General features: G+C 37.3%; 1 protein-coding gene across 4 annotated transcripts in view; it reads right to left on the reverse strand.

Moving 5' to 3' along the window:
- The window catches only part of BICC1 (BicC family RNA binding protein 1), a 285,454-nt gene that overhangs the window by 94,361 nt on the left and 166,749 nt on the right, over positions 1–24,344 (reverse strand). For all 4 annotated transcript variants that reach the window (XM_078434260.2, XM_078434259.2, XM_078434262.2 and 1 more), the window contains exon 3: positions 16,352–16,421. In XM_078434260.2, coding sequence (XP_078290386.2) covers positions 16,352–16,421 — 70 coding nt within the window. The remainder of the gene's footprint in view (positions 1–16,351; positions 16,422–24,344) is intronic.

A 24,344-nucleotide genomic window follows, 5' to 3' on the forward strand; every position in this document is an offset into this window, starting at 1 on the left:
CTATATAAGCCAAGCATTCTACTGAATGTGTACCTGGCAGAATCAGTGACCTCAGTCTTTAAATCCATGAGCATACCTGGCAGAGTCCAATGGGGACTATAGAAATCAGAAATTGAAATCGGAGTTATTTCACTAAAATGAGCACAGTGCCAGTAGAAGGACCCACAAAGTGAGGTCAACAGCCCAGGGCTAATTGACCCAGCCCCAACACCTGTTAAAGCCTGTATCCACCCTCCAAGAGGTAACTCGATACTAAGCTCTGCCCTATTTTCTCATTCTCTATACTTTCTCCACTTAATTCACTCAAGTAACTTTTATTCTTATAAAAGAATATGAATAAGAAACAGGAAAATAAAAGTAAACTTACTTCACAACGGTTTCAAGCAACCACTCCATCTGTTAACATTTTCTTTCATAGACAGGCACCCTTAAATATCAGTTGCTGCCTATTCCTTTCTAGATTCTGTTGTTCCCTCAATGGTCATTAACGTGACCATGAGTTTAATTTGATTTCCTGCATATGATGTTTTCTACAATGGAGGTGTACTTTTTCTGATTTTTTAAAGAATGTGCTCCTAAAAAGAATTCAAGTAAGTTTATTTTATTCCTTTTAATTCAAATGATGGATGAGACTATAAATAATACCTAAGAACTCTCCAAAATTAAATGATGAACAAAAAATACATGTTTTAAACTTGTTTCAACAGAATTAAGAATCTCTAATAGATTTTAGAAGGAAAAATAAACAAGAAACACTATTCTTTCCCTTCTAGAATAAAGTTTCACATACAACACAAGGCTCCAGAAAGCCATGGCTTCATTTCCTCAGAGAATGTAATGGACAGGACCACCCCTGTGTGGGCATATTTATAGTCAGGCATCAGTTCCAAATGCTGAAGAACACAGGTATGATTATTCATGGAAACCAGATGGATACACGGCTTCCTTTAGTTATAAGCAATTTTTGTGCCATTTATCTATAAAACTCCATCAAGTGCTGACTTTTAAAATATTTTGATGCTAATGTGATCATGAGGAAAAATAGGAAAAGAATGAAATTCTAATGCTTATTACTGTCAAGTAAATATTTCAGAATCCCCACAGAGCACACTTAACAACTATATTGTTAGTAACGGAAATATTTTTCCTAACTTGGCGCAAATCACCATGAGTTTCAGGAGAGTACAAGTGGACAGAAATAGGCCTATGGCTGGGTTCTTTCCCCTGTGATCAATAATCAATGCTCCCCTAACCAGGCAAGAATCACAGTATAGCTGCCAATGGCCTGGGATCCTTAAACCACCTGGATCATACCCAGGTGAGGGAGCCAGGGCTCCTGCCCTGCTTACCCACTGACATTCTTCTCCCTGACCTGCCAGAATCATGAGTTCTCAGACCTTTTCTCTCTTCTTGCTTCTCCCTTTGGTATACATTTTTCCTTTCGTCGACAACAATCTAATGTGCCTGGAAACTGCTTCAAGTGCCTATGTTACACTTGGGATCATTTTAATACTTTTGCAGATGGTTTGGAGCATTATTTTTTCTCAGAATGAGCCGTGAACTCTAAATCATTTTTGCCATATTTCTGCACTGACATATAAAGTACACTTGGGATGACTGCAGTCATTTTTTCACTAAACAGTGTCATTAATTAACAATGGAAAGGATACCGACTCCATTTGTCACAGCATAATGATTATCCCAATCATCCAGGAGACATATCTTAGTGTGGGTTTCCCCGCAAAAGACACTGAGACAAGGACTTGGGTTAGCGTGTATTACTTGAGATAGTTTACTTGGGAGGTGATCCCAGGGAGCACCAGTTAGGAAGAAAGGAAAATATGACTGAAGAGACAGGAAAGCCAGTGAAGGGAGTGGTATGGAGCAGTCACTACTGGGACTCAATCCCCCTGGGGGATTCTGAGGAGACATGAGTAATGTACTTCACAACTGTCCCACAGACAAAAGGGGGAAGTGAACATTCGTTTTCTGACTCCAGTCCTTCACTGGCTGAAGGCTGTCCCTGGGAGAGTTCACTTGCCAGCAGCAGCACCCGCACTTCTAGGCTGCTCTGAACTAGAAGAGGAAGCTCCCACAGTGGTGCACGAAGTGCTCTGGTGGAGAGGCTTAGGGACCCAGCACTTAGAGTGGGAAGCTGTCAATGTGAATGGAAATGCCCACCCCCAGCAAACTCAGGGATGGGCAAAAAGCGTATCAACAGCATCTGCTACAGCAGCCAACTCCTTGTTTTTGTCCAGCCACCACGTCCTGCTGTGCACTTTTTAATAAATCTCCTTGATTGCACCATCACCAAATATGATCTAAATACAATCTACTATACTCATCTTCCAGTCTTTACCCCATTCCCATGACAGCTATCAATTACCTTCTGTGACCACCCCTACCCCAGGCTCCCCACTGTCTACACAATGGATGAGGTTCTCATGAGGTCATGGCCCTCACTGACCTGCCCCCACCAGTCCAACCTTACAGGTCACCAACTTTCCAACTTTCTCCCTTTCACCAAACAGCCTGTTCCCTTCCTCCATCAAACAATGATCCCTCTAAGCTTTGAGCCTTTCCTATACAGAATGCCCCACCCCTACCCATCCTTTTGAGACCCATACTAGGAACTATCAACTCCTGAAGAGTTTCTTTGGCTGTGGCTTGCACTCTCTTCCTCCTGTGAACTACTCTAGTCCTGATGTCAAACAATACTATTTAAAAAAAATGTTTAAAGTGAGTAGGGCAGGAAGCCCTGGCCAAACTCTAAGTATCCAACAGGCAGAAACTGAGATCAATACTTCTTTCTTAAGTTCCACCAACACTCACTAGAGTGCCCACTAGCCAAATACCACCAGGAACACATTTGTAGTAAATAAAACAAGCTTTCTTTAGCTTGCTGCAGCAAGAGGAAGAGTTCACCAAAGGAACTGGGGCATCTTAAGAGGAAACTGCAAGAAGCTTATTGCAGAATTTAGATTCGTTCTGGGTGATTCCACAGATAGCCTAGGAAAGTAGAGGCCAGGTTTGGAATGGAAGCTATCAGGAAGTAGGGGCAATTCATTATCTTGGCAAATTTAATCTAGAAGACAGAGGATTGAAGTTGAGGTGGAGTCATCATTGGTAAAGCAGCAGCAATCACTTATAAGAGAAGGATGTTTAATTACTTCTTTGGGTTCAGTGTCCTTGTCTCCACCTTGCTTCATGTATACTCAAGGAAGTAGCCTTGTGTGATTATTTATACTCTGTGAGAGGCATTTATGTTCAATTGGGAACACTGTGGCCTAGCTGCCAGGGTCATTTTTCACTTTCTCACAGGTTATTCAAAAGATACCAGAATGACTTAAATCATTGTTGAATTAATTTCAAATTTATTCTAAACTTAAATGATAATGCTAGCTTTAACTTATAATGTTTAACTCCACCTTCCTGGCAGGCACCATGCACACGGAAGGGAATAAGACATCTTGGCCTTGGACACGGGTCTATGAGCTCACAGTCCAGAAGGAAAGACAAATATCTAGGCTGACACAACACAAGCACAAAAAGTGCCAAAATCTAAATATGTAGAAGGTATTGAGTTAGTGCAGGGAACAGAGTATTAAACTCCATCTGGAGGGTGAGTGAAGCTTTCCAGGAAGACATGTCATCTGAGAAGGATGTAGAAAAGTGACTAGGAGTTGATCACCTGGAAAAAGATGGGTGGAGGATGCCCTTCTGCAGCAGACACACCATATATAAAGGTGTGAGATGGCATAATGGATTGGGAAACAGAATGTAAAGTCAGTGTTGCCGAAACAAACTTTACTCAAAACTAAAAAATATTTTGCAACGGAATTTAATGAATTTTCAAGCCTCGACTATGTAGATATTACATTTTGTAGGTGTGGAAAGAGAGACTGTTACATAATTTATAATGTAAAAACTCAATTAGTCACTGACCTAAGGAGAAAACAGAAGAGGGTTAGAGTAGTATATATGCATTTGATGGTGAAAACAAAGGAAACAGGGACATACTGCTTGATTTCAAATATTTATATTTGGACTGAAAGTCCTCTTTCCTTTCTTCTCCCTCACTTTCCTAAATTCACATATACCTCCAAGGTAAATGAAATAAATCAGGCCTTCGGTGCTGGGTCAGATTTGAGAAAGAGCTTGGGTCAGACTAAGAAAGGAAAAGGGTACTTCTGGAATACACAAAAGTGGTTTTTATTTTCTTAAGTAAGCTGAGTGTTGAAGAGGAAGTAAATTATTCCAAAACCTAAATACTCTTATTTACGGACACACTATAGAAATGTGTAGAAACAGAACACAACCTTCCCTTGACTATGAGAGGTAAGAAAAATTTTCAGAAACTTCTAATATACAAAACCAAAGCCCAATACACAGAAATAAAGTCAAACAATTTATAACATTATATAAGAATCACTGAATTAAGTATTTCTCATCTGCCACATAAACATACACAGATACATATATATGTATATGTGCATATTAAATTTCCATACTGCTAATACTGAAGATATAATCTTTCAATAGTTTACTTTGTGGGTGCCTGGGTGGCTCAGTTGGTTAGGCATCTGACTTTGGCTCAGGTCATGATCTCATGGTTCCTGGGTTCGGGCCTGCACTGCGCAAAGCCTGCTTGGGATGCGCTCGCTCTCTCTCTCTCTCTCTCTCTCTCTCTCTCCCCCCTCTCTCCCCCTCTCTCCCCCTCTCTCTCTCTGCCCCTCCACCACTTGAGCACGCACTTGTGCTCTCTCTCTCTCAAAATAAATAAACTTTAGTTTACTTTGTAAATCCAATGTCCTAAAAGTTAATGCATACTTTTCTACAATCCTTCAAAAATTAATACATTATTACTATTTAAGGTCAATTCATTTCTTTCTAGTTTGAAATAGAAATGATCCACAAATTACTCATAAATAAATATTAATGGTAAGAAATGAGGTGTCTATACTAAAATTAGAAGCATTAACAATCTTAAACTTCTGAATACAAAAAATTAAGAAAAAAAATTCATTTTAAAAAATTATTTCATTAGCCAAAAAGATGAAAAACTAACTAGAATAGGGAAAGGATATTAATAAACCAAGGTTAAGAAAAATGATCCACATAGTAGTACAAATAAGTGTCCCATGAACACATGAAAAAATGCACAGCTTTTCTATTAATTAAGGAAGCACAGAAGACACCATATTTTACACTATCAAGGCTGGCCAAGGATGGTCACAAAGATGGGAGGTAAGAATCTTCCCTTTCCAGAATCCCGACCTTGCCTGTCAGGAGTTCAACAATCATTTGGAGGAAAAGGTGGCAACTGTAAAAAAATATTAAAGTTGTTCATTACCTGTGACTTAAAAATTCTACTTGTAAGAATGTTTGCAATGGAAAACCTTGTACAAGTAGACCAATACATTTGACATTCACTGTAGAAAAAGAAAAAACCCAATGTCCATCAAAACAGATTTGTCAAAATATACTATTGATATATCTTTACCCACACACACCCAATGGTATTTCTTTACTTGTGCTTTATGGAAGATGTTCTATTACTTTTTAAGAGGAAAAATCCAATTGCAGAAATGTATACCTGTATAAAGTGAACCCATTTTCATAAAGTAATAAAATCACTATTTGCATAGACCAAACAGCCCAAAACATACATATGCTGTGTTCTCATTTTATTTTTATTTCAGGCAGGACTTATTTTGCTTTAAGAGTAATTTTTGGCAACAAGATATAAAGAGAATGTAACTCTTCATTCCTGAAATCTCTCTAATATCTTTTGATAAAAATGTCTGTTAGTATAGTTGTATAAAACATGTTTATAAAAAGAGTTATAGTAAACCTCAAACCATGCCATAATGGCATAAAAAGGCCATTTGAAGAAATGAGGATGCCATCATGATTTCAGGTATTTCCTTTAGTCAATGAAAAATGCCACATGGTTAGGTCATGATGTCTGCAAGTGCACCATCAGGGTGTTCAAATACAGTCACAAGTCTCAGACACCATCACAACATCATAGCTACACATTCCAGAAAAGAGCAAGCAAGAACAGGCAAGCAAGAACTAGATCCATCCCCACAGCAGTGGAGCCAGAAGGCACAACTGGGGATGCTGTTTAAAACATTCATGGAGAATAAACAAGCAGTTAAAGATGTACAAACTATATAATTAAAAACTGACTGCCAAGTGACTTTCCAAATGTGTACACCTGCCAGCCTAACCATGACCATGCTTTATCTTTCACTGGAATTCTGTCAGTTCACCTATGTTACATATGTGCACTGAACCTTTAGGGGTGACTATCCTATCTCTAGTGCTGTAAAAGGAAACCAGTTACACATGCACTGAGCTTCCTGAAGTGTTCTAAGAATCCAGTGTTATGCACACAGCAGTCCCCTGATGTCAAGCCTGCTCTTCCAGCTCAGTGTTTCTCAACCTCACACATTGACATTTTGTACCAGATTACTCTTGTGAGAACTGTCTGGTGCATTGTAGATGTTTAGCATAATCCCTGGCTCTGCCTATCAGAAGCCAATAACACCACCTCCAAATTGTGACACCAGAAATATCTCTAGATATTCCCAAATGTATCTTGGGGGATAAAATTATGCTAGGTTGATAACCAATACTCCAGAAAAAAAAAAAGTATAAATTTGGGTAAAACCATTAATGGATTTAAAAAGAGGAGAAAAGGAAAGAAAGATGATGCAAAACAGCACAAAAAATGATTAAAATAAATCTAGATTGAAAGTTTTAAAAAGATGGACATCCAGTAAGCTTCTAAAATGAGGATAAGGAGTTAGGATTGCTTTCTTCTTGAAGCTAATTAAGAAACATTCTGAGTAAGGCTAACATTAACAACTCAGGCAGCAACACATGTTGGTGAGGATGTGGAGAAAAAGGATCTCTTTTGCACTGCTTGTGGGAATACAAACTGGTGCAGCCACTCTAGAAAACAGTATGGAGGTTCTCAAAAAATTAAAAATAGACTACCCTATGACCCAGCAATTGCACTATTAGTTATTTATGCAAGGGATACAGGTGTACTGTTTCAAAGGGGCACATGCACCTCAATGTTTATAGCAGCACTATCAACAATAGCCAAAGTACAGAAAGAGCCCAAATGTCTATTGATGGATGGATGGATAAAGAAGATGTGGTATATATATACAATGGAGTATTACTCGGCAATCAAAAGGAATGAAATCTTGCCATTTGCAACTATGTGGATGGAACTAGAGGGTATTATGCTAAGTGAAATTAGTCAGAGAAAGACAAATATCATATGACTTCACTCATATGAGGAATTTAACATACAAAACAGATGAACATGAGGGAAGGAGAGCAAAAATAAGATAAAAACAGGGAGAGGGACAAAACATAAGAGACTCTTAAATATGGAGAGCAAACAGAAGGTTGCTGGAGGCGTTGTGGGAGGAGGGATGGGCTAAATGGGTAAGGGGCATTAAGGAATCTACCCCTGAAATCATTGTTGCGCCATATGCTAACTTGGATGTAAATTAAAAACATAAATAAATAAATAGTAAGTTTAAAAAAAATTCTGAGTTTTCTTAAATGAATGTGTTGGTGAATATCCCTTCCTTTAGTGACCAAACACTCCTCCTTTAGCAACCTATGTGCATGCTATGGACTGACAGAAAACACCTTGATCTTTAAATCAAAGGTTATATGCTACTTCCATCACTTCAAACTCTATGACCTTCAAGAAGTTATATCATCTCTCCACATCACTCACTAATGTGTATACTGAGGATAACAGTTGTTCATGTGGGTTATTATAAGGATTAAGAGATACAGATAACACACCTAGCACAATGCCTATTATAAGGTAGGCAAAGTATTTTCATCCTTCTTCCTCACAGGATTTAACAGAAGAAAGAACTGCAGATGGAATCCTGGGATGGTACTTTCTTCACTAAAGGAAAGGGACTTAAAAACATCTGTTCAAGAAAAAAAGGAAGACAGGGAGAGGACGATATCCCAAAAAGACAGCGGTCACAGAGGCAGGTGAGAGATGGAAGATCAAGATTTGGCTCCAGTCACCTTTCGAGGAATAACAGAGTGGGATTCACTCTTTAACCATCTTTCTTTCTTGAGAGAGAGAATCCCAAGCACAGTGCATAGCCCAATATGGGGCTCAAACTGTCAAACCATGAGATCACAACCTGAGTCAAAATCAAGAGTCAGACACTTAACCAACTGAGCCACATAGACACCCCTAACCATCTTTCTTTCATTCTTAATTTCATAAAACTTTTCATTGGTTCTTCAGAGATTTTATGGTCCTTTTAAGCTCACACTTAAGGAGTTACCAGGGATTCCTGTAACATTATCTTTTCATGTAATATACTTTAAAATGCTGATTAAAGTGTTGTGCCCAGGATCTAGGACTATTTTTTTTTTGTAAAATACACTTTAATTTTTAGAGAAATCTCAGGTTCAGAGAAAAACTGAGTGGAAAGTACAGAGAGTTTCCATATGTTCCTCCCCACACACGGGCACCACCTTCCCCACCACCAATATCATATTGACATCGAAACATATTCTAGGCATTAAGGGGGCACTTGTGTTGAGTACTGGGTGTTGTATGTAAGTGATGAATCACTAAATTCTACTGCTAAAACCAATATGACATTATATGTTAATTAGAATTTAAATAAAATTAAAAAAAAACTATTCACTATTCTAAGGGTTTCAAAAAATACATACATACACATATAGAGAGACACACATGCAAACACACACACACACACACACACATATACACACATACCATTTTAGATCACAAAGAATAGTTTCACTGCCCTACAAAATCCTCTGTGCTCTGCCCATTCACCCTTCCTTTCCCTCAAGCCCCTAGTGATCACTAATCTTTTCACTATCTCCATAGTTTTGCTTTTTCCAGAATGTCATATAGTTGGAATCACACAGTATGAGCACTGGCTTCTTTCACTTAGTAATATGCATTTAAGGTTTCTCTATGTCTTTTCATGGCTTGATAGTTCATCTTTTTAGTGCTGAGTAATATTCCTTTGTCTGGATGTACCACAGTTTACTTATCCATTCACCTACTGAAGGACATCTTAATTGTTTTCAAGTTTGCTGATTATGAATAAAGCTGCTATAAACATCTGTGTGTAATTTTGTGTGAACATAAGTTTTCAACTCATTTAGTGAAATATCAAGGACTGCAATTGCTACGTAAAGAATATGTTTAGTTTTGTTAAGAAACTGCCAACCCTTCTTCCGAAGTGGCTGTACCATTTTATATTTCTACCAGAAAGAAATGAGAGTTTCTGTTGCTCCACATTCTGGCCAGCATGTGGTGTTATTAGTGCTTTGAATTTAGGCCATTCTAATAATGTGCATAGTAGTATCACATTATTTTAATTTGCAATTCCCTAAAAACATGATGTGGAACATTTTTTCATAACCTTATTTGCTATCTGTACATCTTCTTTGGTGAGGTGTCTGTTCAGGTCTTTTGCTTATTTTTTAATTGGTTGTTCATTTCCTTATTGTTGAGTTTTAGAAGCTCTTTGTATATTTTGGGTAATAGTTCTTTTGTCATATAGGGCCTGTGCAAGTATTTTCTCCCTGTCTCTGGCATGTGTTCTCATTCTCTTGATGCTTTCACTTTTCCTACTTACTTTCTCACCTCTCCATTCCACTCCAAATTTGTTTCCTAATTAATTAGAAATCTTTTTAAAAATTTTTCCAGATATGTTTGCTTATTTCAGGCTTAGAGAACAACTGAAAAGCTAAAACCACCTTCCTCTGTGGCCCTGGTATAGGAGAGAGAGGAGAGACTGGAAGCAGCAGCTAGCCTGTAGCATTTATGAGATGAATGAGTAAGCCAACTCTTGGGGGCTGCAGAAGGGAAGAAAGAGGAGCCAGTGAGAGGTCAAGATATGAACCCAAACTTGGGCCTTCAGTTATGATAATGTATCACACTGCATAAATCATTTCACTTGCAGGACTGTGTGTGTGTGTGTGTGTGTGCACGCACACATAAGTGTTTGTGTTGTGTGTCTGTGTGTGTGAGCACATGTCATATTCAGAAAGGATTTCAAAGTTGCATGCTTGGCACTGTCTACAAATAGGGTCATTCATGTAGAAAGAGATGTACTTCTCTCTAACCAGAGTGACTATTAGTACACCGCATACAACTTATCTAGTTCTTTGGATGAATTCCTACTCTTGGTTCCCAGTTATCATTGACCAACTGACGATCAGTTGCATTAACAATATATACAAATATGTTAAATACAAAATCTTTCTCCCCGGCAGAAATACAATGGCTACTGAGCAGGTCAAAGAAACTGCTATTGAAGACTGAAAAGCAAAAAAGCAAGCAAAAATCCTCCAAGGAATTTATAACATGTTCTGAGATTATTTTCCTTTTAAGTTCATCTTAGAAGTTGTTTTAGTTTATTGACAAATCAAAAAGTCTCTTCCTAATGAAACAGCACATGAAGATATGAAATATAAAGATAAAATTCAGAAGCAGGCATTTTTAAAATATGTATACAGTTATGAATGGTTTCATGTTTTTCTTAACTGTTAAATCTAACTCCTCCTGAAAAACAGGAGATGTTATCTACAAGAGTAAGGATATGCCTAATTTAGCCTACTTTCAAATTACTGTAATTCCCAAGGATTGAGGCATTATGAAACTGATTATTATCAGTACTAATTATAATCAGTTGTACATGGCAATGGTCACCGAAGGAATACTATATCTAAGAAAACCCTGGAATAAGGAAAGGTATTAAGAAAGGTACACTCTCACCGAGGTGGATTTGGGCTCTGAAAATAGACCTGAGTTCAAGTTTGGGGTCTGCTACCTACTAAACATAAAACCTTGGGCAAGTTATTCTATTTCATGTGCTTTAGTTTGTTTACCTATAAACTGAAAATATCACCATCGAAGTCATAGATTGCTCTGATCATTAAATAAGATTATATATATAGAATATTCAGCACAGTATGTGGCCCCAGCCAGTCTCAACAAACAGTAGTATTCAATATTATTGGTGATATGTCAATTATGTAACCAAACACTAACTAAAACAGCCACAACAGAGGCGCCTGGGTGGCTCAGTCAGTTAAGCATCTGACTTCGGCTCAGGTCATGATCTCGCCGTCAATGCATTCGAGCCTGACTTCTGGCTCTGTGCTGACACTGTGGAGCCTGCAGCCTGCAGCCTGCTTTAGATTCTGTGTCTCCCTCTCTCTCTGCCCCTACCCTACTTGCGCTCTGTCTCTCAAAAATAAGTAAATGTTAAAAAAATTTTTTTATAAATAAAGCAGCCACAACAAAAACAACTCTGGCTGGAAGACAACCAGGAGGCTGCATCTTGTTGTTTCATTTACAAGCTTACTAGGAAAGGCAGAGAGTTTCATTCAGGTGCCCCATGAATGACAAAGATGAGGTCATTTCATCGTTTCCCTGAAGTTTCCTTTTACTACTCAAAACCACTGAAAGGAGCTTTAGACACACTGGTGTCAGCCAAAAATTATGTCACATTCATTCACTTAAAAGATCTATAGGAAAGACATTATTAGCATTTTTCATAATAGTAAATGCCACTCCTGTGTAAAGGCCATGATTTTAAACCTTTCTACTACACACCACAGCTTAGTGGCTTACAACTCCATCTCTACCAGTGGTTTCACTTTAACCATGACTGAGCTGAACGAGGTATCAGAAAATCTGCAAATACTTACTGAGTGCCAACTATGTACTGGTTACAGTGCTAAGGATACTCTTTACCCTTTGGGTAACTGATCACTTAGAACAGCATTCTCCAACCTGTCTTTGTCACTCACTTTACACCATGAGCTAGTAATATTTATATGTTTATATATACATGTAAATAGTGACATATATGACATAAAACAATACTCTTACACTCTGTTCTTTTCTAATCTAGTTGTATTTTTTTATATGCTGGTTGTGATGACTAAAATAATTTTTGAGACACTAACTCACCACTGGAAACACTGTAGCATGGCACACCATGCCATGCCTCTTCTCTGTTCTCTGCCCCATTTGAGCAGTACAGTGTTAAAAGCCTCAACTAGTTCAATGTGAATACTCAACAAAAGTGTACATACATTCAACATTTTCCTCTGGAAAAAATAAAATGAACAGTCTTCAATTTTTCTCAACCTAAGATTTCCTATTACATATCACTTGTTCTGATGGAATGCAACCAAAAATAATAAAACCTAATTTTGATGATCCTCTTGTTTATTCCAGGAGGAAGAGAACAGCCAAACTTGGTGCCAAATCGCCTCGAAACCAGGAAACATCAAGCAATTTAGCCACACCTCTCATTCCTGATCATTCTGGGGCATCCTGAATAGTCATAAAAGAAACAGTTTCTATCACTTCAACTCTGTAAGATGACAACTTCCCAGAACAAAAGACAATAAAGCTTCACTAATGCTGGCCACATTTATTTGGAATTTGGCATAAAAACTTTAAACAATTTTCACCCACATTTACAACTTTGCCAGTCTAGGAAGAAAGAGACTAATGAGCAAATTACGGACAAAAAGACCATAAGAAAAATGTTTACCTTAATTAAGAGAGAACAAACTCATCTAGCATTGCATGCCACACAATCATAACAGTGTGATAAATTCTCATTATAAATCACTTTTATCTATTAAGGCAGGTCTGGAAGGACTTCTAGCTGGCAAAACAGTCAAACTTGTTCAAAATGCTATCTATACTTTAATGAAGCTGCATTTACTTTAAAATAGGCTGTGATTCAGAATAGCATATTAAAAATTTTAATGTGTGCCTGAAGTTATTCTGTTAGTAAGGTTTTACAGTATTAAACACCTTAATCCTTAAGTGCTGTCCTCAGAGACATAAACCACTGATTTTTCTATTCAAAGCAGAATATTCTAGTACTCTGAACCTAAGAGTTGGAAAGATTTTATTTTCTTCCACTCAAAATAAATGTATGCTATATAGAAGAAATACTATATATTGCTTTATTTTTCTTCTTCATGACACCCCCATTAGGACAACCCTAGAATTGCCTACTTCAATGTTAATTATATTGAATCTTAAATTCTTAGTTCTTTCTAGCTGTAATGAGAATCAACCTTCCAATAATTTCAAATGCTTATAAATTTTTAAAAGTTCCATAGTCCTTACTTAGTTTCGTATGACAAAACATGCCCTTTCCCAAAATGCCATGCTTACTAAGTGGAAATATTTCTAATACATTTTTTTCACTGTATTCTATATGGTTAAAGAGAATGGAGGAGTAAAAGGGAATGAGAGAAGGACGAATGAGGGGTAGAGAGAGGGACAAATTTTACTCAAAATTATTCTTTACACAGGCACTGAACAATGGTTCATCACTCTAAACTTATTCATGCTAACTACAAAGATGACAGAAACATAAAATTAATGAATCCATAAAAGTGCAGTTTTTGGAAACCAAGATGGACATTATCAAGAAAAAAAGGACTGACTGTTGAAGGACTTTTGCCTGTTTTTCAATAGCAATCATCACCCACTACCTTTCAACATGGTCTTCTCAGTAACTAAGTCATAGTATTTCCAAGTCAGATGGTGAGATTTTGGCTTACAAAGTCAGCTTAACCATAAAAACCACCAAAGGAACTTGTTAAGTATATGTTTCCTAATCTCACCATAGACGTACTGAACCAGAATCTCCAGAGAAGAATCTGAATTTCTGAAGTGATGGCAAATTCAGGTAGTTGGCTTTTTGCCTTTCTGCCAGGCAGCTCCCTACCAGCAATTCAACCAAAGTAGCCATACAGCCACTCATTTGGCCACTCTACTAAAGGATTGATGGCTTAAAACATAAAGCATAGGACTAAATTCCAATGGGGTAAAGAAAGGGGCAGACTGGTAGCAGTAGCCATGAAAAATGTATCTCTAGGCTTATATGTGCAACCAATAAGATCAAAAGTCTAGAGAGTGAAATACAACACAATCCATGGCTATATTCTCTCTAGCATCATCTGGGGATCGTCTGTATATTCCAAGTCATCACACCACCATGGGATTTAGAATTTAATAACCATCTAAAACATGGCATGAATCCCTAGATACATTTATGTTATTGGATATCTTGAGTAGTAATACTTTAGACTAAAGAAGGTTTAAAATAAAGACTAACAACTGTTTTCTATACAACATTCAGAGGCAGATACCCACATCAAATGGGAGAATTGCCTTCAAAAGTGCCTCCTGTCATTTTCATTTTATTTTTACTTATTAAAAATCATAATTAAACAAATTTCATCTCTGAATTTAAAAAACTTTAACTTAATATAGGTATACACATATCAGGGATGTTAGCCAAAACTGATTCAGCAGCTGTGTGTTTAAGTAACAAGAGCAACTCAAATAAATTCTGAATAGTAAATTCCTCTGAGGAAAACTTTTGATTTTTTCTCTCTTCCTTGAGCTCAATCTCTCTCTTTTGGCACATTCTACTCATAATACAGTACTGTGTACATTCATAGCACTTCATAAATAATAGAAAAATAAAATGATGTCTGTAGACATAGGCCTGGAGGGATCAATTCTTAGGCACAATTCCAATGGTTAACTTTAACCATGGGGAAATTATGCTAAATGCCCTCAAAACATACTGCCGAAATATTTTTATTTTCAAAGAAAAATTTATAATCAAAATGTGGAATATAGTTGGCTATTCTGAATGGGTTAAGTGTGTCAATGACTGGAAACTAAGCTAAAACATTAACCTCATCTATTTTTCTCCATATTATCTAAAATCTCTAAAATTGTAACCACATTTTGAATAAAAAAATCAATTCTAAGTTTCTCATGATAATTGGGGGAAAACACAGCATGGGTAATGCAAGAGAATAAGCCATCTAAAATTATCTTAAATCATTTTAATATTCATGTTTCCTTGGGGATTTTTAGAGACTGATCAAATTACATTTTGATTAGGATAGTAATGAAGTCCATCACATTTTTTAAGTAAAAATATCTGACAATAGGGAAAAAGAATCCAATTTATGCTCAAGTTCCAATTTATTCAAGTAGTAGGCTAGGAATTTTTAAATGGCCACAAACAACCAAACAGGTAGGTAATCCACTAATGAGTAATTTCTTCTTCAGCATGATGAGTATAAAACATCTCAACACACTGAAGATTGAGCATATATCCTACAGCACTTGGCAAATGCAAGGTGTATACTAGCTATGTAATTATACTTGGAAATTCACCATGCTTTCTTATGACTGGTGAGAACCCAGGCTTCCCAGCTCTTGCCACCACAATCAGTCCACTGAAGTCCCGCTAACAGTACTCACAACAACAACCGTAGAATAATTTACATTCCATGTGATGAGTAACTAATAAAATGAGATTAAAGGAAGGCATTCTAAACTAAAATAAGAAAAGAAATTGAGAAATCCCGCAATGTTTATTATTATTTAGCAATAAAAGTCATAGGGAGAAGGGGAAGCAAATATGAAACCAAACAGCAACAACAAAAAAACTAGACCACAACAGATAATGTTCAGCTTGCATAATCATTGTTTTTGAATTGTTTGATGGTATCTCTCATTATCTCCTAATGACTGTATACACAACAAAGTTTGTTCAGACTAAGGTTATACTTTGGAAAACGATTCATAAAAACATATACTGGCAGGTCACTTGAAACTACTATGTAACCTTGGAAGAAAACTCAAGGTGCCTGTACTTCCATTCCTGACCATCCATGCATTGGATAGTGTGTTCTAGAATAAAGCAGAAGAAAGGCCACCCAAGGGAAATTCTCAGCCTAAAAGAGAAATGTAGCACATTCGTCACTCTTTGACAGATGAAAAGAAGAAGCGTGCAAGAAAGGAAATCTAAGGTTTGTACTACATTGGAAAGAAAAAAAAATTAGCTATTAAATCTGTGTGGTACAAAAAAAGATGCCTACTGTATAAACACTGGAAGTTTATGTATTGAAAACACTTTATTACACGTGGAGAGTTACCATTACTTATGGCCACTGAATGAAAGGGCATCACTGAAATCATAATTTGCTATGGTATCTCCTATAAAAACATTTCCATTATAATAAAATACTTAATTTTTTTGGTTGTTGGATAAAAGGCATAATTTTCAATTATGATAGGCCTTCCAAAATATTGCTATTACACAAATATTCTGGGACATATGTGGTAAGAATAAAGGTTGATTTTCTCCCGGCAAACTTCCAGGGTTTTTTTTCCCAGTAATTCCAGTCTCCATTATCAAAGCCACCAATTGCACCATCTCTCATGATTTACCTTTCTTGGATTTGGCTCCAATCTTCAGTTTTGATGGCCAAGCAATCTGCGTATTTGTTTCCTCCATGATCTGTAACAAAAATTAAGAGAGAAAAATATTGATTCAATTAAGAGCTTGTATTTACAGTTAAGATTCTTCTAAAAAAATTATTTTCAAGTCTTTAGTCTCATGCTGATAAAGTGATCTCATCTTAAAATAATGCAAAAGAAAAACTTGGTGAAAAGAGATACTCATTTTTATAAGCCTTTAATCTATTAAAAATATTCAAGTATATTTTGTTACTCCCAGTGTTCCTCTCCGTGATGCTCCAGAATTTTAGCATAGAGACAACAAAACCAAAAGTACATGAACAAGTAATTGACCCCACTTGACGCCAGAACTCAGAGATGCTTGCGCTGAATAAAATTCCCCAAGACCATCGCCAACAGATTGCAACACACCAAACATAATCCTTGTAATACAAAACTACGTGGGCTAGGCCATACTAAATGAAGATTTTTTTTTTCTGGGAAAAAAAATAACAACTTGCTCTGGTCACATTTGTATTTCATTAAAACTGATGAAAAACCTCTAAATACGACATCATGTCCTAAGGCTGCATTCCCATCATCCTTCGCCTAGTGCAAAATGGCATCTCTGCCCCAGTTCTTTTCTGCTTCCATGTAGCTAACACAGGCCAGGGGGCCTTGGACCCAAATGTGCCAAGGTGCAAGAACAAGTGAGGGAAACAACAACCACAGAGCAAAGGCAGTAGATGGCAATTAAAAAAGAATAACCAAAAAATGTTCATCCTTGTTCCTCTCTTATCACATGAATAAGACTAGATTAAGGTTTACTTTTGTACCATGAATATAAAATTCACCAAAGAAATTGATAGAGCAAACAACTAAACAAGTTAATAGGCAAATAACAGCAACTAGCATACATTAACCACTTCAAATAGTAGAGTAATATATACTTTTTAATATGGACTTAGTGTTAGTTAACTAAACAAACTAAAGGTGAAGACAACTAAACACAGCGAGATTAATAAAAAATACCTTTATCCCTTCAGCACAGTCTATGTCTTATGTAGACATAAGGCTACATGCTTAACATGTTAACGTGCACTGTACTTCACTTAATCCCCCTTTTCACAGCATAAAAGAACTTTCAGCAGATGTTTCAAACAGGCAGCTCACAGATGCACTTTGTCTACCCATCATAAGGTTTTTAAAATGTGAGCCAACATTTTTAACCCTGGGAATTTCACATAGAAATTAAGATTTCTGGTTCTCTGGAAAACTTGACAGATTAGCACCTGGAGCTCACATTCCCACATGGCAACACTTGGCTGGCACTGAGGACCAGATGCCCTCTTCTGTCAGGTCCAGGAAGGTTCTGGGCTGTACCCCACAGCCCCCACTGGGTCTCTCACACTGAGGTCAAGAGCCACTTGCCATTATCATCACATTTGTGTTACTCACTTGCCATTTATCATGGTGTTTATACTGCTATTTTTCTCAGAGAAATATTTCTCTATACCTGTGTATCTCTATTAAAGACTGAAAAACAAAAATGAGGTCACACAGTCCTCACTAAGTCAATGTACTGGCCTGGCCCTGAAAGTAGGTGAACTTGTTACCCCGACCCTATAAGACCTGGACCTGCTTCTTCTCCTCCCATCTCATGTTGTCCTTGTTAATGTGCTCTAATCCATATTTCAAAATTAAGTAAATAAATATTATCCTCTTCAGTTTCTTCTGCTTCCCAGGAACATGCCAGCAGGCTTCCCCCATAGGGCTTCTGTGTCCACGCTCACTCGCCCTTTCCACTCCTGCATGACCCCAACTGGAATTCTTCTTCCCATCTCTCTGTGCTGACTTCTCTCCTATCCCTTACTGTATTCTGAAATTCTCCTATTTTCTGTATTTACTTGTTTATAATCTGTCTCTGCAAAATAAAAGCTCTCTATCCTACGCACAGCAAGCACAGGATATATTTGGGTAAATGAATCTTCATAGCATGCTTACAAAGCAGACTTCTTTATTCCTCACACAGGCAGGAAGCAGTAGAGTGGAGATAAAAATGCCAGGCTATTTGTAAAGACCATATTTTAATGACCAAACCATACAGAACATAGGGTCTCTTTTTAAAACATGTATATATGCTTTAATATTTGTGCATAACAAGTGGCTTTAACATCTTACAAATATTTATCAAGAGCCTACCTAGGTTCCACAAGTTCCAGGACCCACAGCTATGAATAAGATACAACTCCTGGCATCCACAAGCTTACAGTCCAGTCAAGGACACAGATAAAAAAGCCAACTGCTTAACAGTAAACCAGCTGCTAGCACAGGATCTGCTCACAAGGGCAGCTCACAGCCACTATCTTGAAAGGGCCAGTTAAGGGAGGTGGTTAATAAAGGTTCCCTAAAATATAATCTATAAAATCACTTAAGTCCTGAAGCCAAGTAAAAGTAAATTTCTGGGTAAGTTCAACAGTCACTGAATGAGGGGAGGAAGCTCCAATTAGGAGGGACTTCTCCTATAGTCCAGCTATAGTTCCAGCTACTATACGTACATATATCTTCAAAGTGACTAAAAATTTATTCAGAATTTTCCTCTAAGTTGCTTTATGCCAAAGACATAAAATGGAAAAATGAGACCATACTATATATAATGCTGTTGGTGGGGAAGCATTATAATTTGCATACTTTTCTTTTTCTGAATTAAATAACTTGTCCATTTAATCCAGTAAGTTATGTTGGGTGCCACAATTATAATACTATTATAGAGAAGTCTCCTTGTCAACATATGGTGGCAAGACATAACTTTCTAAAATCTTAATCATTTGCAGAAGTTCCTAGAAATCACCCTGCATAAGTATTATCTTTTTATTAAATACCAATAGATGCTCCATGATAGAAAATAATATGCCAGAGATAATACCCTAGTAGTAAATAACAGCCATCAAGTCAAAATGCTACTTTACACACACTCCCTCTAAGCTTCCCACCAGTCTGGAGTCTCCACAACCTACCCGCCTCGACACTCTCTGTGAGGGGAAAAGAGACTATCCCAAGCTTAGTATCCCTACCTCTAAAACCGGAGTTTCATCTTCCACACCACATGCTCTCCAAAGTTCTATGACTGGCAGTCAATGTCAAACCTTACAGAGAAAACAAATTGCTAGTTGTTGGAATCTAGCACCTGTAGCTGACCTTCTCTCTCTCTATGTTTAGGGGGAAAAAAAACAAACAAACAAAAAAACCGACTCCATTGAATATCATGTGTAGCCAGTCAATGCCACTCACACAGGTCATTCACCAGGCTGCAGTCCCCATACAGAGCTCCAAATGGATGCCTTCTCAGACATCCCTTTATTTGTTCATCACTGTGTATAATCTGGTCATTCAGAGAGGGAGTCAAATACCAGCTCTGCCACTTTCTAGCTATCATTTTGGGCAAATTACTTTTATCAGCCTTTTATTCTCTGTATAATTATAATTATAGTACCTACTCATAGAATCGTTGGTTTTGATAAGAAAACATGTGGAAAACCTCAAACACAGAACATGGCCCACAGTGGTTGTTAGATAATATTAACCCCTGTGTTAATTACACATACATTACTTTTGGTCAGGCACCGTCCTGGAAACTAGGGATATGACAGCAAACAAGATGGTGCTTCCCTCCAGGATCTCATGGTCTAACAAGGGAGAGGACAGGTTAACCCATTATTATGTACTGTGTGTCAAGTTTCAGAATGAGACAGGGCAATATGAGAATATATAGAGGGAGTCCTAGCCCAGTCATGGGCAGTCAAGGAAAGTTACCCCAAAGAAATGCCTATTAATGCTGTCACCTGAAGGAAGAGAAACAGCTAGCTGGATAAAAGGTAGGAGAAAGCATCCCACATAGAAGAGTACATGTAGAAAGGTCAAGGGGTGCCTGGGTGGCTCAGTCGGTTAAGTGTTCGACTTTGCCTCAGGTCATGATCTCACATCTCGTGGGTTTGAGCCCCGCATCAGGCTCTGTGCTGACAGCTCAGAGCCTGGAGCCTGCTTCAGATTCTGTGTCTCCCTCTCTCTTTGCCTCTCCCCTGCTCTCACTCTTGTCTCTCTCTCAAAAATAAATAAACATAAAAAAAAAGAAAGGTCTAGAAGGAAGGAGGGTAGGTACTCCAGAGGATTTGAGGGTGATTCAGTGTGGCTGAGGTGCTTCAAGGCTCACTTCATAAATCCAGGACAGCAAATGTGTCTCACGTCTTCTCCTCCCTCCTATGGATGTGCACATGGACATGCTCACAAAGACTTGAAGACATGACATAAATCAAAGACATACAGGACCTGTGCTTGGCTACTGCTCATTACTCTAAGAACCAGGAAAGTAACTGCAAATAGGAAGAGGCAATACTTACTTCACTTTTAGGAAGTCAAAATTCCCCTTAGGAAGTTATCAATGAAGCTTTTTAAACTATCACCTCCAATGACTCCAAGTCAGTTCCTACAGCACAGTCACTGCATACTAATAGTTGGTTTTAGCCTCAGCCAGTTATGGAATAGTAGAGTGTGAAAGGGCCTCTAATCAGGGGGAGGAGGAAGACCAGTTCTCTGGTGGGAGTGTTGGGGGAGGATGGTCCAGGAAGGCCAGGACTGAAGCTGGATTACCAGAGCAGGGGCTGAAGCATGAGCCCTGGTAGAAGAGGACGTAGACTGCAGGGTGCAGAGGCAGAAATCAGGGCACTAAGCAAGTGAAAGAAAGGCTCTGTGTACAGCAAGCTACTTTTTAAAAAGATGTCCTAAATGGACATCAAGACAAATAGGAAGGTAAATCAAGGTAAATAAGGGAGCTGGAAAAGGTGAGGTCCAGAAGCTGAGGCCTGAAATCAAAGAAGCCACAAAACCTCTGGGAAGAAAATGACTCTCTTATGTCTCAAAAAAGGAAAAAAAAAGAAATTCTAAAGTGACTTCCAGCTAGCTTTTTAAAAACAATCTTATTATGGCCTTGTTTCTACCTTCACAAAATCAAAGCCCAAAGAACACACTACTAATTTTGAATCATTTTCTACACACATTAAATCACACTTTAAATATTTTAAAGACTTATATTAACTCATTATTCTGGATGATGTACATTAATAAAGCAGCTAAAGGAGATCAGTGGAAAAACTGGGATTTCTCCTAGAGGAAAAAAGTGGCGGCGGTGGCAGGGGCGGGGAGCAGCTAGAAAGCTTACAGATGAGTTACATATATTTTTTAAGATGTCCCTGGGCTTCCAGACAACCCTGACGTAAGTGCTTACTTTCCATTTCAAAGAGGCCATGTCTGCCTTAAGAGCTCTGGTGTAGATACAAGCGATATAAATGTCACTGAGTAGACTGGGTTGTTGACCAGTGATGTTTAAAGTGTTAAAGTGATGTTTTTTAAAAATCACAGAAATGGGACCACTAAAGCAGTTAATCTTAAGGATCTCATAATGGATGAAAACACTGACACCTTTTCAAAAAAACATTATATACTTTCCACAATCCAATTAATTTCTACAAGGAAATCACTTTACAGAAAACCATGTTATGCCCTAATTCTTAAACAAGTCAGGATATTGTCCAAAATGTTCAATTTGCATTCAAGGAATAATTCAATTAAGTGGCTAACAGTGACCAACCCCTCTCCAAAAAAAATAAGATGTGTGAAATTTGAACTGAAAGTTGGGAAACACACTTAAAATGGCTAATGCTTCCTTGTAGAGCAAGGTCGCCATGCATTATCATGGCAGTTAAGCAAATGCTTTGGTGTGCAAACCACAAAATCTCCAAGAAGAAAATGATTATCTTCTGTCTCAGGGAGAAAAATCCTGGAGTGAGTTCCAGCTAGTTTTCTTGGTTTTGTTTTTAATATCATTGCCCTGGTTTCTACCTTCAAAAAAAAATCGAAGCTCAAATGTTTACTGAATCATTTTCAGTAAACACTAAATGACACCTTAAATGTTTATTCTAACTCATAATTCCGGGTGCTATATGTTTAAGCCATTTCAAATATGTCAATTTCAACTTCAGGACACCTCCATTGTCAAGACAGTATCTTCTCAATTCTGTCAATTTCAGCTAGGTTTCTTTATTTCATTATAAGCAGCAATTCTATATGTCATGAGGAGAGATGAGATTTTAGAGGAGCTTATCTAAAGATGAAATATTTTGAAAAATAACTATTTTAAGTTTATGTTGTCAAACTTGCTATACTCATTACTAACAGAGGATTAATAATGGAAATGTAATTTAATTCTTATGCTAATTTCAGATCTGATGAACAGAAATATTTACAGTAACAAAAGTATTTAACCCAAGAATATCAATTTTGAAACATATAAAGCAATTAAGATTGTTGACATCAGAAAGAATATATACTTTTTAGTTCATCTTTAATAGTTACTCTTTCATGGGGCACCTGCTCAGTCAGTTTCAGTCAATTAAGCATCTGTTCCTTGATTTCAACTCAGGTCATGACCACACAGTTCATGAGGTTGAGCCCTGCATCAGGCTCCTCACTGACGGCACGAAGCCTGCTTGGGATTCTCTGTTTCCCTCTCTCTCTGCCCCTCCTTTGCTCATGTGTGCATTCTCTCTCTCTCTCAAATAAACTTAAAATGTTTTTTTTAAAAATAAAAACCAAATAAAAGTTACTTTTTCATGATGAAAAATGTGATGAAGATAGTATCCTGTGGATATGTAACAGCTCTGTTAACATCTTTTTAATTCATATTTGTATTTTGTAAATAGGGCATAATGTACCCTGATCAAAGAGTAATAACACTGCTTTTTTTTATATTAAAAAGGTACCTAATAAACAAGGAATCATATATTCCTGTTTTGGTTTTAGTTTCTATGGGGAGTATGAGAAGGAAAGTTGGCAAGGGAGCATAATGTTTACATGGCCTGGAATTTTAAATTTTTTTAATTGGAAGAAAGTTCTATCAGCTATTGAAAAAAATTTCATCACAGATTTATTTACAAGGGAAAATTTAAGTAATTTCACTTAGCCAAAATATTTTGCCAAAATTAGAATAAAATAAATAAGTTAAAATCCAATCAAAATCTACATGGAGTTTCATCCATGATAAAAAAAATAATTTATATTTTTCAATGCTCAAGTCATAATAAATGTTTTTTCCATCTCCAACAAATTCCATATTAATATACCATGTGGAAAGAGAACATATCTACCAATATTCACTATACTACAGATTCTGCAAGTTTGCAGCAATTACAGGATAATATCTTACAGATGATGGAAACCTTTGCCAAACCAACAATTCTACTAACATGCTTATTTCACCAAATTCTTCAACCCAGACATAAAGTTAAAAATCCACAGGTAAGTAAACACAGCATCTCAGATCAACCAACGACAAGTCTATTTACGCTGTCTTTACTCGAAATATTTATTCTTGGACCAGGAAAAGAACACTGAACACTCTAACGTGACATTTATACTCTAAACTATTGAAAATTCATCATTCAAAATGGCTGCCAGCTGGGAGCCATCTGCAGCCTGCTTCCCAAAAAACTAGCTCATCTGTGATTCTAGTTTCCTTATATCAATAGAGAAATAGGTCTATCCTCATGGAGAAGGCTGTTTCAAGTTACTTCAGGTACTAATGGGTTGTGAGTCAATTTGCTGCATTTCACAATGAAGGGAGCTACGTGAGAAAAGAGCCAACTAGAAAGCCCTGAAAAGTGGAGATGGGAAAGTAGTGAACTTCTCACACGAGGGGGTGTCTAAAAGCTGGGGATGTTTATTTTGCTGAGACATTAGCAGGCTCTGTTGTATTTCATTTTAAATCCACGAAATGCATCTCACCGACTCAGTTATTTGTCATCTTCAGAACAATTCCTCACATTTGTCTAATATTCTTATACATTTCCCATGTATTCCTCACAATAATCTTAGAAATCAGATAAGTGTAACCTATTTTGCAGATAGGCATGTGGCAAAGTCCAGTGAGAAT

Source organism: Panthera onca, chromosome D2 (genome assembly GCF_046562875.1).
Source record: "Panthera onca isolate mPanOnc1 chromosome D2, mPanOnc1 haplotype 2, whole genome shotgun sequence".
Lineage (NCBI taxonomy): Eukaryota > Metazoa > Chordata > Mammalia > Carnivora > Felidae > Panthera > Panthera onca.